Source organism: Fusarium oxysporum, chromosome 2 (genome assembly GCF_000149955.1).
Source record: "Fusarium oxysporum f. sp. lycopersici 4287 chromosome 2, whole genome shotgun sequence".
NCBI lineage: Eukaryota > Fungi > Ascomycota > Sordariomycetes > Hypocreales > Nectriaceae > Fusarium > Fusarium oxysporum.
In genome coordinates this window covers 5,007,105-5,021,391 of record NC_030987.1, presented here as the reverse complement: position 1 = coordinate 5,021,391, position 14,287 = coordinate 5,007,105, and the positions used below count along the sequence as shown (strand labels likewise).

At 46.1% G+C, this 14,287-nt stretch overlaps 7 protein-coding genes across 7 annotated transcripts in view; 2 read left to right on the top strand and 5 right to left on the bottom strand.

The window, feature by feature from the left end:
* Positions 1–449: 449 nt before the first annotated feature.
* Positions 450–614, bottom strand: FOXG_22241 (uncharacterized protein; the record flags this gene model as incomplete). The annotated part of the gene is made up of 2 exons (XM_018402640.1): positions 450–539; positions 591–614. The coding sequence occupies 2 exons, from the start codon at positions 612–614 to the stop codon at positions 450–452; spliced, it is 114 nt and encodes a 37-aa protein (XP_018256499.1).
* Positions 615–1,512: 898 nt separating this feature from the next.
* FOXG_22240 (uncharacterized protein) lies at positions 1,513–3,493 on the top strand (the record flags this gene model as incomplete). The annotated part of the gene is made up of 5 exons (XM_018402639.1): positions 1,513–1,782; positions 1,840–2,006; positions 2,068–2,291; positions 2,337–2,747; positions 2,820–3,493. The coding sequence occupies 5 exons, from the start codon at positions 1,513–1,515 to the stop codon at positions 3,491–3,493; spliced, it is 1,746 nt and encodes a 581-aa protein (XP_018256498.1).
* Positions 3,494–4,302: 809 nt separating this feature from the next.
* FOXG_15876 (uncharacterized protein) lies at positions 4,303–5,621 on the bottom strand (the record flags this gene model as incomplete). The annotated part of the gene is made up of 3 exons (XM_018395987.1): positions 4,303–5,025; positions 5,212–5,315; positions 5,486–5,621. 3 exons carry the CDS (start codon positions 5,619–5,621, stop codon positions 4,303–4,305), a joined length of 963 nt encoding a protein of 320 aa, XP_018256497.1.
* Positions 5,622–11,210: 5,589 nt separating this feature from the next.
* FOXG_15875 (uncharacterized protein) lies at positions 11,211–11,639 on the bottom strand (the record flags this gene model as incomplete). The annotated part of the gene is made up of 2 exons (XM_018395986.1): positions 11,211–11,460; positions 11,545–11,639. The coding sequence occupies 2 exons, from the start codon at positions 11,637–11,639 to the stop codon at positions 11,211–11,213; spliced, it is 345 nt and encodes a 114-aa protein (XP_018256496.1).
* A 609-nt stretch (positions 11,640–12,248) lies between these two features.
* FOXG_15874 (uncharacterized protein) lies at positions 12,249–12,641 on the bottom strand (the record flags this gene model as incomplete). Its single annotated transcript, XM_018395985.1, has 1 exon — positions 12,249–12,641. The coding sequence occupies one exon, from the start codon at positions 12,639–12,641 to the stop codon at positions 12,249–12,251; it is 393 nt and encodes a 130-aa protein (XP_018256495.1).
* A 1,361-nt stretch (positions 12,642–14,002) lies between these two features.
* On the top strand, positions 14,003–14,197 carry FOXG_22239 (uncharacterized protein; the record flags this gene model as incomplete). The annotated part of the gene is made up of 2 exons (XM_018402638.1): positions 14,003–14,140; positions 14,186–14,197. 2 exons carry the CDS (start codon positions 14,003–14,005, stop codon positions 14,195–14,197), a joined length of 150 nt encoding a protein of 49 aa, XP_018256494.1.
* A 24-nt stretch (positions 14,198–14,221) lies between these two features.
* FOXG_15873 (uncharacterized protein) overlaps positions 14,222–14,287 on the bottom strand; it is a gene marked incomplete at both ends in the record, with an annotated part of 4,922 nt that continues 4,856 nt past the window's right edge. Inside the window, one exon of the mRNA XM_018395984.1 lies at positions 14,222–14,257. Coding sequence (XP_018256493.1) covers positions 14,222–14,257 — 36 coding nt within the window. The remainder of the gene's footprint in view (positions 14,258–14,287) is intronic.

Below are 14,287 nucleotides of genomic sequence, written 5' to 3'. Positions count from 1 at the left end.
GACGCAGCTGAGCTGCAAAGGATAATACTGCACTATATGAGCAGCCGAGTGCATCATACTCCCAGCCTAGCTGCATCAGGAGCACCGTCGTGCATAATGGTGGCCACAACCCCCCTCGTGGGCGACAAAGCGGAGGAGGAACCCGAACATCCTAGACCAGGTTCATTCAGAAAACGTCACATAGTTCTTATCACCCGCCCTCAGGACCAGAAATAGATACTCACAGACACGAAAGAACGACAGGAAGCCGCTCAGGATCTTTCAGGCTGACGTCGTGTGCGTGGGGTTATATATGCACGACTTCGTGACCGATAGCATTAATTTTCAGCATCTCGTATTAGTTATGCTTAATGGTTGATCTATGGTATCTTTTCACGCATCTTCATTGAGATGTTTCTGGTTCATTACACACCGCCGACCGTTTTCCCGGGAACGCATTTACGACATCTTTAGGCCATTTCAGACTCTTGAAGCAACGGTTTGTCCGCGTCGGGCTTCAGCATGTAGAAGACGGGACTGCTAATGTCGGTGGCACGACCCTGGAACTTGCGATGGTCATTAATTAAAACAGATGACAGCAAGAAACGCACAAACAGACGTTCGACGCCCGCCATGGCTCCAAGACAGAGTTTATATAATGTCATAAGATCGAGTGAACACATCACGGTGCCATCCAGAGTGGACGCTTTGGAGAATAATAGCAAATAGCTTGAAACTAATAATAGCCGTTGAGTTGGGGGTGCCCTCCAATTTCCCTGCATTTTGGAGTGAGGCCATGCAGATCCACATTTTGAGATAGGTGAAGAAGCGTTTTTCATTCGCTCCTACGATTATGCGTTCATAATGGTACGTGGGAGATGAGGCCTACGGAGAAGGTGCTTCTGGTCTGGACACTCGTCTGTACCCCCATTCGGCATCTTCCGGAGTGGCGATGGGTCTGGAAATCCTCTCTGCAGTGTCTCGTTGCAAAACCCATTCGGTGTGTCCTAAATCGTCCAAGCACAATCACATGCCTGCGCAGATCATAAACCGCCCATCAATTCCCCACCTTCGCAGCCTCATTGGTGTATAAGAACCTCGAGACTCGGAGATACGGGGTGATAACTAACTGCCGGACTCTGAAACCATCGGCAGATTGGCCAATGATGACCGCATAATGCCGAGCGTGACCAGCCCTCCACCAACGGTGGGTGCTGATCAGGTAAGCAGAAAACCTGGGGTCCAGGGGCTTTACTTGGACCGAGACAAGGGACACTCTGTGTTTGATTTTTCACACTTGCGAAAACGTACCCATTTCATCTGACTGACACATGCTTATGACGCATGAATGACTACCTTTTTGATGCGGGGAAAACGACCATCAAGCTCCTGCATGAAGGACAGGCAAGTTTTCCCAAGACTTATAAGATGCCATATTTCGTGGAATAGAAGGCAACTCAAGCGCCGGGCCATCTTCCAGCCAGAACATATTTGGGAGGACAAACACAGAGAAATAACACCGCAAACGCAACCATGGACTCTGCCAAAGAGACTGCCAAAGAGACCTTCCACAAGGTCATCCATCCTAGTATGGACCCAAGCAAGAACACTCAACAGCCGGCCAGCACCGGCCTCGAGCGAGACCTGGAGCCCAAGCCGCAAAAGGTTCACCTACCATCCGAAGGCGAAGACATTGTGTACACGCCATCGGGTAAGCTCGCGGGGAAGAAGGCTTTTATCACCGGAGGAGTCTCCGGCATCGGCCGTGCGGTAGCCATCCTGTTCGCTATGGAGGGCGCTACCGTGGCCATTGTCTATCTCCCGCCCGAGGAAGAGGACGCACAGCACACCAAGACCTAGGTAGAGAAGAACGGCGGGCAGGTCATCCTCATCCCCAGCGATCTGTCCTTGTCGATTAACTGCAAGGATGTCGCAAAGCGGGCTGTAGAAGCGCTCGGCGGGATCGATATCTTTGTTAACAACGCTGCCACTAGGCAGGAGCAAGGAGATATTTGTGACATTTCCGAGTGAGTATCCATCAACCAGTCATTCAGAGGGGCATATTCATAACAAACGTTGTGACAACAGGGAGCTGTGGGCGTCCACTTTCCGCGTCAATTTGGACTCGTACTTCCATCTTACCAAGTACGTGTTGCCACATTTGTCTAAGGGCGGCGTGATCATCAATAGTGCGTCTGTGGACTCCTATATCGGCGTCCCCAGCCGACTCGACTATGCGACGAGCAAGGGCGCCGTGGTTGCCTTCACTCGTGCACTCTCTTTGTTCTTGGCTAAATGTGACTTCATAGAGGGTATCCGATCCTCTTGGTGCCTTCGCAACTTTATTAATATAACAGGCCTCGCGACGTATACGGATGCTATTGTCACATTGCGGCCGAGTCAGCTCCAAAAGCTCGAGAGTCTCGGCTTGTACTACAATTCGCCAGAGCCAGCAATAATTTGCATCGGATGCAGCTTCGCCATTAACCCTACGCGCGCGCCGCGTCACCCAGGCGACAAGCATCATATACCTAAGTCTGCCCGCCGTGGTTTGAAGCCTCTAATCTATTCTCTCAATCTTCCAAACCCAGAGACACTTCCACTGCGACCAAACGGCTCGCCGCCACACCCAAACCTTACGGTATACAAGGGTTCAGCCTCTAAACATTGTGGTCTTCGCTCTATCAGCGAAAAGGTCTTACTAGCCCATGCGAAGACAAAGCACAGCAAAGAGATCAAGCTCGCAGCGACAAGCTTGTGGCTAGAGCGTACAAGATGACAAATCACATACAAAAATGTCCGGCGAGACATCCTACAGGCAATGACACGCCTCCGAGTAGAGGAAGCTAAACGGTCGGTGGAGCGTCTGCAATCGAAAGGTACAACCGTCAACGCTGACGAGACCGTGGCCATGATGATCCACACTGACCAGGTTGAGAGGAAGATCACCGAGGGCACTGGGTACCTGCACTGCTTCCGGGGACGAGTTAATCTCCGTAGGACTGAGATTGCATGCCTGACCTGGATCCGCCAGACCATCTGTGGTTCCTCCTTCATGGGCAATTCGACATATTTCTACGAGCAGGCCGGTCTTGCAGATTCTTCCGCTTTCGACCTGACGATCGCCCAATTCGCCTTAGGTTTTATCGGTACGGTGCTGTCCTGGCCGTTGATGGCCCGGGTAGGTCGCCGCAAGATCTACGTATGGGGCCTCTTCCTCCTTACTGTGATCCTCTTCGTCACCGGATGCCTAGGCATTCCTCCAAAGGCACCTAGTCGCTCCTGGGAAATCGGATCACTGCTTCTTGTTTACACTTTCACCTATGACATCACAGTCGGCCCCGTCTATTACTCCCTCGTCGCTGAGCTGCCGTCGTCGAGACTTCGCCAAAGAACGATTGTGTTAGCGCGAAATGCCTACAACATCGTTGGGGTTGCATACACTAATATCATCGGCTTATATTCGCTGAACCCAACGGCATGGAACTGGGGAGCTAAATCGGCATTCTTCTGAGCCGGTAACTGCGCTTTGTGTTTTGTTTGGGCTTATTTCCGACTCCCAGAGCCCAAGGACCGCTCTTATGCAGAGCTGGACATGCTATTCGATCAGGGCGTCCCCGCGAGGAAGTTTGCAACGACCTATGTCAATCCTTATGAAACCGAACGACGATCCGGCCAAGATTCTGATTCCAAAGGGAAGGTTATGAGTCATGTTGAGTGATTAGTTGATGTGTATATGTACCCGGCACATGGAATGTCGCGGTTCCAAGATTTTTGTCAGGCCATCTATTGACCCTGTCTATGGAGATTCAGACTAGATGGAGAAGATCGTTCGGACGTTCTGGACAGTTTGGGGTTTAACGCATGCGGATGATATGATAGTTTACATTTACGACTTTGAAATTTAGTTACTATTTGATTCTTATAACATGTCCTCTAAAACAGAAAACAAGATGCAGCACGTATATCGCATCGATTATCCAAATAGGGAGGAATCCCTTAGACCCCTGCGAATAAAAACATAATTTATCAATTTCTATTTTATTTCATTTTATTTCTAGCTGATTAATAAGCTAGTAAAGCTTTCTTAGTTAATTAATTTATACCTAAAACTAATAAGAAATAATTACTGATATATGTACCTAATAAATAAGAAATAAAACAAGAGCTAAATAACTTACTATTATTTAAAGCCAGGCTATTATAGCTTGCAATTATAGGGGCAGCCTATTACATACTAAGTGTAATTTTATAAAAGTTATCTAAAAGAGACTGATAGCCTAATTAGTTCAATAAGATCCTATTATCTGCTTATTCTATTAATTAATCCTCAATCCTTTCCCGTCTCTGCCGGAAAACCTTCCAAGATTGTATAGAGCGTCGAAACTGCTCATTATAGCCATAAGTGATTGCATGTACCAGCCCAATGTATTGTGTAGAAGCCAGGAAGGCGACGAGCCATGGCGGTGATTTACCTTTAATTTCAATGAATCGGTTGACCACTCCGGGAGTCCAGAGGATAAGGTATCCTAGTGGATAGCCGTTCAGCAACATCATTCTCCGTAGGTTCGGCAACGCTCTGTTCCACGCCGGTTGTCTTATGGCAGCAGCCGAGGCATTGGAAGAATCAGGCTCCGGGTTGCTGTAACAGTGAGCTTGGTTGCTCATGGGTGCTGTAGACGATGAACTGGCTGCATCATTCACGGTTCCGAGTTCATAAGCAACGGTAAGTGACGAGACTTTCATGATTGGCGGCCAAGCTGGAGTAGTGGCGTGCTGATTGCACAAGGCTGTGTCTGTCGTGGTTATATTTGTTCCGTCGGAAGAAGCCCCTGAGACCCCGAAACGTCCAAACGTCCGTTTGAGCTGGAAATACACCGTAGTATAAATGCCCATGACCAAGAAGAATATGCAGAGGCGCCATCCAAAGGACAAGCTCCAGCGTAGGATAGGATACTTCGCTTGAATCCAGCACCAGTTGCCGCCCACCGGGCCATATGCTTGTAGTCCTAGGGCGGTGAAGCCTTGCAAAACAGTGAGTGTCAACTGCAGTCCATGTTAGAAAAATCACATACTGGTAATGATCCCTGGTATCCATGCACAAAGGCATATTAACATAACACTCCGCAATGACGAATCCTGTAGTAGATAGGCCTTTTTCACGGTGAGTAGAACCGTTATTGATATAAATAATATGTTAAAGTCAATCGTCTGCACTGTGAGTTGGCCCACCCACGCATTCGCGGTACATTGCCCTTTGGTTAGAACTTGGTCAAGTGGGCCATACTTAAGTGCCAGACTGCCTGATATAGTATTATTTATCATATCTGCCAAGTCTTGAGCCGGTTGTTAGAAGCCCATAAATGGCCAACCTTTCGATGGTGCCCGTACCGCATAATAGGAGATTGATAATAAGGGCGTGGCGAACGTGTCGACGTGTAGGAGGAGATATCGCATGCAGGCTCAGCACTACTACTATGGCTATGGTTGACAACACAGATCCTACCAAGGTAGGCACTGTAATAGCCAGGTCGACGTGCGATGATGACATCCTGGATGCCGGGTGATGGATCAACAGCAGACGGGGTAGGCTTAATCCTACACAGCTTATAAAGTAGCATCCAAACGTGGAGATTTCGCATAGACTAGCGGTGATTTGAAAGTCTGCGACACTTATGAGTTGTAGGTTAACTTAATATACGGCTGTAACTTGCGCTAAACCAGAGACATCTAGCTCTCTTTAAACTAGCCTTCCTTATCTACAGGGTTATATACGAGTCAGTAGCAGCATACCGTCCCCTACCGCCCTGAAGATGCGGCCGCAACTTACGCTAGTGTGTGCCGATCGTCCCGCTAAGTACATGATAGCCAATTCAAGAGCCTATTATTAGATGCTATCAGCAGCAACATAGCCATACATAAGATCACGCAGATCCTTCGCAACACATTTCAATACTCTATTACAGTCCCTCTCGCAGAAAGCTGCCACAGGGAACCATCCTTCCAGTCGCTTGGCGGACTGGGCAATCCACGCATTGCCAGGGAGGGCAATTAAAGAATCGTCCAACATACAAGATAAGCGAGTGGTACGTTGCCGCAAAAATGTGATATTCTCTGTCGTTGCTAAGGATCTGGGCATTTTAGCGCAACAAAGAGCCCTGTAAGCCTAGCTTCCTACTTTCCAAGATGCGTCTCGAGTTGATCATTAGAGTTATCTCAGCCTCGTGAATACCTATGTGTTTCTGCAACCCCTTTCGTCCCTGCCAGAGATAATCGTGCTTTGAAAATATGTGCTTCGATGAATTTACTTCTACTCACCTTTCTACTACAAATGGGAACCTGGATAGGGCTCAACCCAGTAGGTGGGCTATCGTGACAATCTCTGGAAACATGTCAAGTTCCCAGTTAATAACTCACTAATTAAAGACAGCCATTCTTTGTCTAGGAAAAAATCATCTCTGAGGCTGAAATCTCATGGCATTACGACGCTGAAACCTGCTTCGACAGCCCTGAATTGACCCCTCCCCCCCGATACCAGAATGATAGAAGCGGCATACCCTTCCCGGGGCCCCTGAGTGACACCTCCCAGAGAGTAGGGTTGCAGCTTATCAACTACCTCGGGGTTAATCCTTGTAGATAGTAGGGGTTGAGGGTTGTGAAACTAACTAGCTGATAACTAGAGGGAATAAGCTTTAGGCTAGTGATTACAGGTGATCAAAACACGGCATCTTTTCGGACGAGATAAGCTTTTGAACCGCCGCCACGCAATCAGCCACTTAGCCCGACGGGGAGTTTGGGAGGGAGTTTACTGAGTCGCAAAAATCGCAAACACGTTTAATTGGTGCGTATTATAGTCACTGCAAGAACTACTTACATGTCGGAGACCGACGTTGGTGCCGCATCTTGCAGTTGATAACTTGACTCTACAGTCCCGTGCAAAAGTTCCGACACATCCGAGGTCCGGACCCCGCTTTCAATTAAACATCAACATCAACACCACAACTTCATCGCGTTATTTCTATAGGAAAAGATGCCTCGAATACGGCAAAAAAACACATCATTCTCCTTGCAAAAGAACGAGGTTTGTAACGATGTACGAATCAGGTGTTTGCGTGCAGGATATCGCAGACAGTGAGGGGCTAAGTCGGCATGCGATCTACGGAGTCATTCGACGGTACCATCACCAACAATCAGCAAAAGATTTACCTCGCTCTGGAAGGCCATCACGACTATCAGATATAGATAAAAATCATATCAAAGTACTCATTGGAAGAAATGCTTTTATCTCATACCAAGAAATAATTAATTGCGCCAGTTTGAACTGCAAAAGAAGCACAATTCGTCGCTGGCTTATCAATCAGAAGATACAACACAAGCTTGCACTTCGACGCCCGTTTCTCAGCGAAGAAAGTGCTCAATTGAGAAAAGCTTTCTGTGACAAATATCGTCATGAAGGTGAGTCTTTTTGGTATAGTTGGTGGTTTTCTGATGAGGTCTCTATCGACCGTACAGACGGTGACTATACCAAGTGGTCATTTTACTCTGCTGTAAGTCTAGCCCCTTCTATTTCAGAAGCTTCTTTTGACAACACCACAGGGTGAGAGACTCCATCAAGATAAGGTGCAGCCCTGTAGACGGCCTGGTAGACATTCTCAGATGTTCTTTGGTGCAATTCACTATGATAAGCCGTCTAGGATCGTCCCTAGTAGTCAGACAGACACAGATCTATTACGCCCGGTAGGCCACCGCCCATAGGACTCTAAAAACTAAAAATACATACATTTCGCCAATTGATGTCTTGATCTCGCAGAGCCCCTATGTTTCCCGCCTTGTTCTTTGTCTCTTCATTGTTCTCCTAGATCCCCGTATCGGTTAGTGGTAGCAGATCAACTTGAAGCCCAATTCCTCCAAGTGTTCAGTTTCCTATCTTCGGCGGCTGAAGCGGTGCCTACTTCTGGTTGTCTAGGGTAGTGGTTATCGGTAGGTATAATTTTATGGTAGATAGGTTAGTAGTGATGTTATTGTCATCTCTGTTCTAGGCGACCTATGGCAATCGCAAAACGGATTGTTACTCGTACTGCTTCCATGTTCGGTGTCCACTTTTGTCCGTCTAATACAGCTTTGCCCCCTAAATGAAAGGAGAGGTTGCCGCGCTTTTCCTCTATACATTAAAGCATCATCTCCTTGCACTATACTATCCATTTTACACATCGGAAGAGGAAGTACTCTACTGTTTCTTTTGCTTGCCTACATAGGCATTTATCAGTCACTGCTGCTCCGATTTAATACAGGTAGCCATTTAGTTATGCCATCCTGGTTCTAAGTTATGCCAGCATGCTAGCTTCCTTCCATAGTAGCTAATTATATAATAGCCAAGTATATTTACCAGGCAGAGCTAAGTTGACCTTTCTTAAATATCTACTAACTCCGTCTAGTAGTTTCCTCTCCCTTTGCAAGTCTGCTCTTATTTAACTAAGAATTTATTATCTTTGCTTTGCTTATTCCTATGCGTGGTATAATATACGGCTCTGTTGCATAGCAGGCTAATATCTTAGCTATCCTCTGGATTTTAAGCTTACTATTAGATAGTAGCTAGATAAGCCTTACTCTATTTATATCTTCTTTAAGCTTTTTTATAGCATTATATATCTCCTAAATATATCCCTGGCCTAATTACTGGCGAGGATTACCTATAGCTTATGCCGCTGATCTGTTACTTATTAAAATCACTATAACCCGATACTTTATCTCTGGCAGATATTTAAGACTATAAGTAATAGCTGCTAGTTCGGCGGTATATAGGTTATGTTCTTCTGTCGTCCTTAGCGTAACCAAGAAGGTCTTGATAATCTTGCTGGCTCTTGCTAAGGATATAGGGATTTAAACGGTTCCTCCTATGCCGACTAGATCGTTTCTCGCTAAGCTGCTTATTGCTATTCTTACTGCCTATCCTGCTTTAGCTAACTCTTTAATCTTATTATCTTCTTCCCCTTCCTGTCTGCCTAACATGGCTTATATACGTTCTTCCTATGAGGCAAGGGCAAACAGCTAGATGATCTCTATGGTATCTCTCGGTAGCTCTCTGCATATGTCTGCAATGCATCTAAGCAGAGATATAAATCGCCGGAAAGCTTTAATCCCTTATAAGAGATTTTAGATCGGATTTATCCATAGAAGGGTATATATATCCACCCAGAGTTTACTTACTTATCTCCAAAACCATTCGTAAATAGTTGCTATATAAGCTTCTGCCTCGGCTACTCCTGTTGCTACACTTATAAAGGACCCTATAATCGCCTGCGCTCCTACCCTTTGAACTTAATAAACGGCATATGCTAACGCCATCTTATATGCATGTATCTAGATATTAGAGGCGTAGTTTACTATAGGAGCCACTATAGCTGTAAAAAGCTATCTCATTATTAAGGGGGCCATTCCCTTTAATTATCTTAATTTTATTGCTGCTTCTAAACCCTTTGTTGCTGCCCTTGCAATGTATTACTTATAGTAAAGGCGCAAGTCTATAACCACCCCAAGAATCTTAATCTAATCCGTTAGGATAACTTTCTCGCCCTTAATAGTAAAAGGTTCCAAGTCTATTCTGCCTGTATATCTGGTAAAATATATAATTGCCGTCTTTTCTGCCTTAAATATCGCACTGCTGTATCTCTCCTAGTTAAGAGCTCTATTAATTATTACTTATATCCCTCTCTGGTTGCTCTAGGCTATTGGTCCTGATACCTACGCCGTGTAGTCGTCGACGAAGGCGATGGCACTACCATTCCTATCGATCTAAGTCTGCACTAGATCTGCATTAAAAAACAGAAACAGTATTAGCAATAAGGGCAACCCCTGCAGGAGTCCTGCTTATAATAGAGGTTAGCTTTCGGAACTTTAGCTATTAATTATAATAGTTGCAGTTCGCTCTAAACAAAAGGCATCGATCTAGCGCAAGAGACCCTCTAGGATCCCTCTCGCCTTCATCTGCTGCAGCAACCTCTCTTTGCATACGCCATTATATGCCCCTTTAACATCGAAACTAATAAGACTTATAACATAGCATAAGCGCCAAGCTGAGAAGATATATTCTTATAGGAGTATAAGGGCTTGCTCTGCTAATTGCTGCTTCTGCGCACCGAAATAGTTAGTCAGAAGAAGTCTATAAGTCTCTACTGCATAGAAGATCCTCTCAGCAACTACCGACTCTAACACTTTACCTAGCATAGCAAGAAGCAAGATCGGCCTCCACGCTTTCGCAATCATATAATCATCTTTACCTGGCTTCTTAAGTAGGATAATCCAAATATATCTCCACTAGTCTGGTATCACGCCTTCCTTCAGTGATGCCTAAAAGATGGCGAGGATGTCATATTTCACCGAGGGCCAGACTAGCTTCTAGATAATCGCTGGTAGCCTATCTTCTCCTGGTGCCTTCCATGATTTTGTCGCCCACAGTTGACGTTCCACTTCTTCTAAAGTCAGGTCAGGCATTGTTACTAGGGCTCTCTGTTATCGCGGTCCTTCGTCTTCGATATTATCTGGCAATGGCGGGAAGAACTTCGCCCTAATACTACAGTCCAAAATCAATTGTATAACAATTGATTTAATTTACCCCACTTTACAGGGGGTTAACTTGATTTTTAACAAGGGGTAGACTTGAATTTCGAAAAATGGACTAGCGTTGGGGTAAACTCGATTTTGACATGGGTTGACTTGGATTTCTGATTGGTTCTTAGTTATACGTTCAGGCAAGACAACACTTTAACAGCAGCGCGTCGAGCTTTGAATACTATTTATTAACGTCTATCACAATGAATGTAAGATCTAACCAACAATCTATTATTTTTTAGCTTGTTTCAAGAATATCTGTCAGACCATGGCACTCAAGTCTATAACGGAGCTCGGCCTTCCAACCCTAGTCCTACAGTCCAAAATCAACCTCTACTAGAGTTGATTTTATTGACCCACTTTAAACCTAGTAGGGTTGATTATCGCCAGGGTGTAGAGTTGATTTGACATTGTTCTATATAAAAAGATATATAATAAGCGGACTAAGAACTAAACGGTAAATAGTGCAGCAACAGGCAGCCCAATACTAAGCCGACCCTGTAAAATAGTCCCATATCATACAGTAGCCTTAGTTGAGCTAACCCTATGCAATTGGCTCAATTGCGCCATAGTTCGATTAATAGTGACAGGCACAAAACGCCCTCGTCATTCATCTGCTATCCTCAAACGTCATAATAACAACGGATACTCTTGGCGTTCTGGTTGAAGGCCGTGCATGCATAGGTACCTCCTGCAACGCCCACACTCTGAGCCACCGGGCCCTGACAATTGTCGCTAGTGAAAATGGAGCAGGTGGTCATCTTGCTGCCAGATCTGGTGAGACCGACTGCTCGGATGGACTGATCGATTGGCAGGCACGGAGAGGTTCCACGGAATCCAGTATAGCTGCCTGAATCTGCGCATTTACAGTTTCTAAAACGGTGATCAGTTAGAGAGAAAGAGCAAAATAGTCGGTGAAAACACCGAAGAGACAATGAAAACCAGGGCATTGCTTACCCGCAAGTATGCCACCACACATTCCCCGATCCTGTTGGACCTGCAGTGGCTAGGGTAGCCATGGCGAGGGCGATAGGATAGAGGATATTGACCATTTTCAAGATAAATGAGTAAGAATGGATTTTATGATCGAGAAAGACTGCAGAATGGAGTCGCACTACGTTTTTGTTGCTGAAGATACGTAGGGAGTGAGAGCTGAGGGATACTAAGTGAAGAGAACAGCAGCCTGTTTTATACTCGAATATTGTCGAGGCACCTGGTTCTCTTCCATGACCGTGCGTTGCATATTCACTGGCTCATTCTCATTAACCCACAGATAAAGAAGAGATCCGAGGTAATTGCCGGGATCCTATGGTGTAAATACGATGCTTGGCATATTATTGGCTAGCTCCTTCTAATCGGCAAATATCTGACCTAGTAATTAAACAGTAATGAAAATACAAGCAAGTTTAGTGCTTAGTGCTTAGTGCTTCCTGTTCGCCGCTTACTATTTACCGCTTCCGAGTTGCCGCTTCCTATTGACCGCTTCCGGGTTGCCGCTTACTATTCTTACTACTTGAGACGACGCGTTTTTAATTACCCGTCGTGGCTGAATGTTTGTGTAACCATGGATGTGGGACAGGGACAGGATATAAACGACCAAATGGCTTGTGTAGCTATCGGTGCGGTAGAGGCCAAGACACCATGGCATCGATCAGTCGGTATCAAGAGCCGCATACAACCATGTCGTCGTCGTCGCGCTCCCATTCTAGAGCGTGAGAGTCGACCGCCCAATCGTCGTTCTTCTGCCCGGGAACCCCAGAATCGACCAATTCGTCGCACTCAACGTCATCGCCGCGACAACAGACACGATCGAAGGGACAGAAAATAAACATACATGACTGGTGGGAGATTACCCGGACCGGCGTCAAAGTCTGGCCGTGAGCGCGACCATTCACGAGAACCACGTGGTTCGCAGTGAAGTGGTTCGCCCGATTCATGGATTGATGGTAACGATGTATCCTAACGAGGACGATCTCTGGGTTTGCCCTACCCGAGAAGACTGTGCTGGTGCTTCCTTGTATTCTGATGATGAGCCAGAGGACAGAGCCTGACATCATGAAAAAGGTGACTAGACATGGGCGTAGGGAGCTGACCAAAACTACTTTCCATACACTATACCCAGTCTCAAGGTCATTTAGATATTATAAAAGCTCTTTTTATCTTCATTCCTGCTCTCGTTGTGACGTTATCGCTCGTACTACTTGTGAACCTCGTCGTCGCTTCCCCAGCTCATAGCCAATCAGAATTTCGTGGTCAAAACTAAACCCAATTCGATTGGAGTTAAAAAACACCCTAAATAGGTCCCGGTTAGGGTTAAAAATAGGACATGCGAATCCGGCTCCCCCCAGGCTTGAGTTCTGGGAGGTGGTGGTGGAATTCGCGCGGGTAGTCGACAGAGGCATTTTATTTTGCCAAAATTCAACTACCGCGATGCATCCCAGAATCCTTATATCAAACGATAGAGAAGAAAGTACTCAAGTGATTTATATCCGTAAACCCATTTTTTATTCACCTCTGGCCAGAAAATATGTAAAAGAATGCATCCGAATTGGTGTCGAAACGGAAGCATGGTCCGAGCTCAAAGAGACTGCTTACGAAATATCGTTACAGCCCTGTCACTTATCGTTACGGAGGGCTTGGACCGGACTGTATCCCTGCTGGCTCCATAGCATCGTGATCTACTCCAGGAATGAGCCAATAACGCCAGGGCTTGAGCCGGACGATATCCCAGTCGACTCCACAACGACGTCCTAAAGCAGCTAGACTTTGTCTTGGGCAATGCTTGACTGAACAGCAAAGAAGTTGTCCAGGTGGATGAACGAATGGATTCCATGAAAATACCGTTCATGGATATCGTTATGTCACAGTGAACAATGCGGACTTTGTCACAACTCGCAGCGCGGTCAAGTTAACACATCGTGCTCCCGAGAATTCATTTTGATAATGGGTAAAGATTTCTTCATATCCTATGTCGCTATGAATTTCGGTTCGTGTTTTGGCCTGTCACGCTGCCCGCCTTCTATCTTACCCTAGAGCGTTACGTCGCATCTCTGGGCTCTTTGGAAGTAGGTTTACCAGATTTGCCAGGTTTACCATAAAGACTGTTGCACGGGATTCCATCTTGTACCATGTTTGCTTTTTTTTCGTCAGCGTGCTCTCTAGAACCAATGACTGCTCTGCAGCCCTGCCAACGCGTCCATTCTAGCCAATCACTCTTTCAGGCTTGAAATTGAGTTCGCCCCCTTGCCAGGTCTTGGAAAGAAAAAATTGGTGAGACGCGTACGAGAAAAAGGAAAGAATGTCTCAACCAAAACACCTTGGGAAGCCGAGGAACCTAACAAGTCTCTTGAACATGTGAGCGTGTCGTTCTTCTATCATATACCTATCTCATCAGAATCAACCGCGTTGAAGCACCATGGCACCTCCATCAGTCCCAGCCGAAGTCAAGAAACAGCGAGAGCGAGATCGTGGCAAAAAACGACGTCAACAGTCGCGTTGCCAGGGCCAGACCGAGCGACTTCAAGAAGCCGACAGCCACGAAACTGTCCGGCTGGTGAGTCAGGTCCATCACTTGGAGGCTGGTGCTACTAATTGTCAGTGGGCCTGCTAATACAGTTCTTCCTTTTCCGTCGATTTACTTACAGTGTTGTTTCCTGATACTGGTGTTGAGCTGGCCACAAGTTCAGACGACGATAACTTC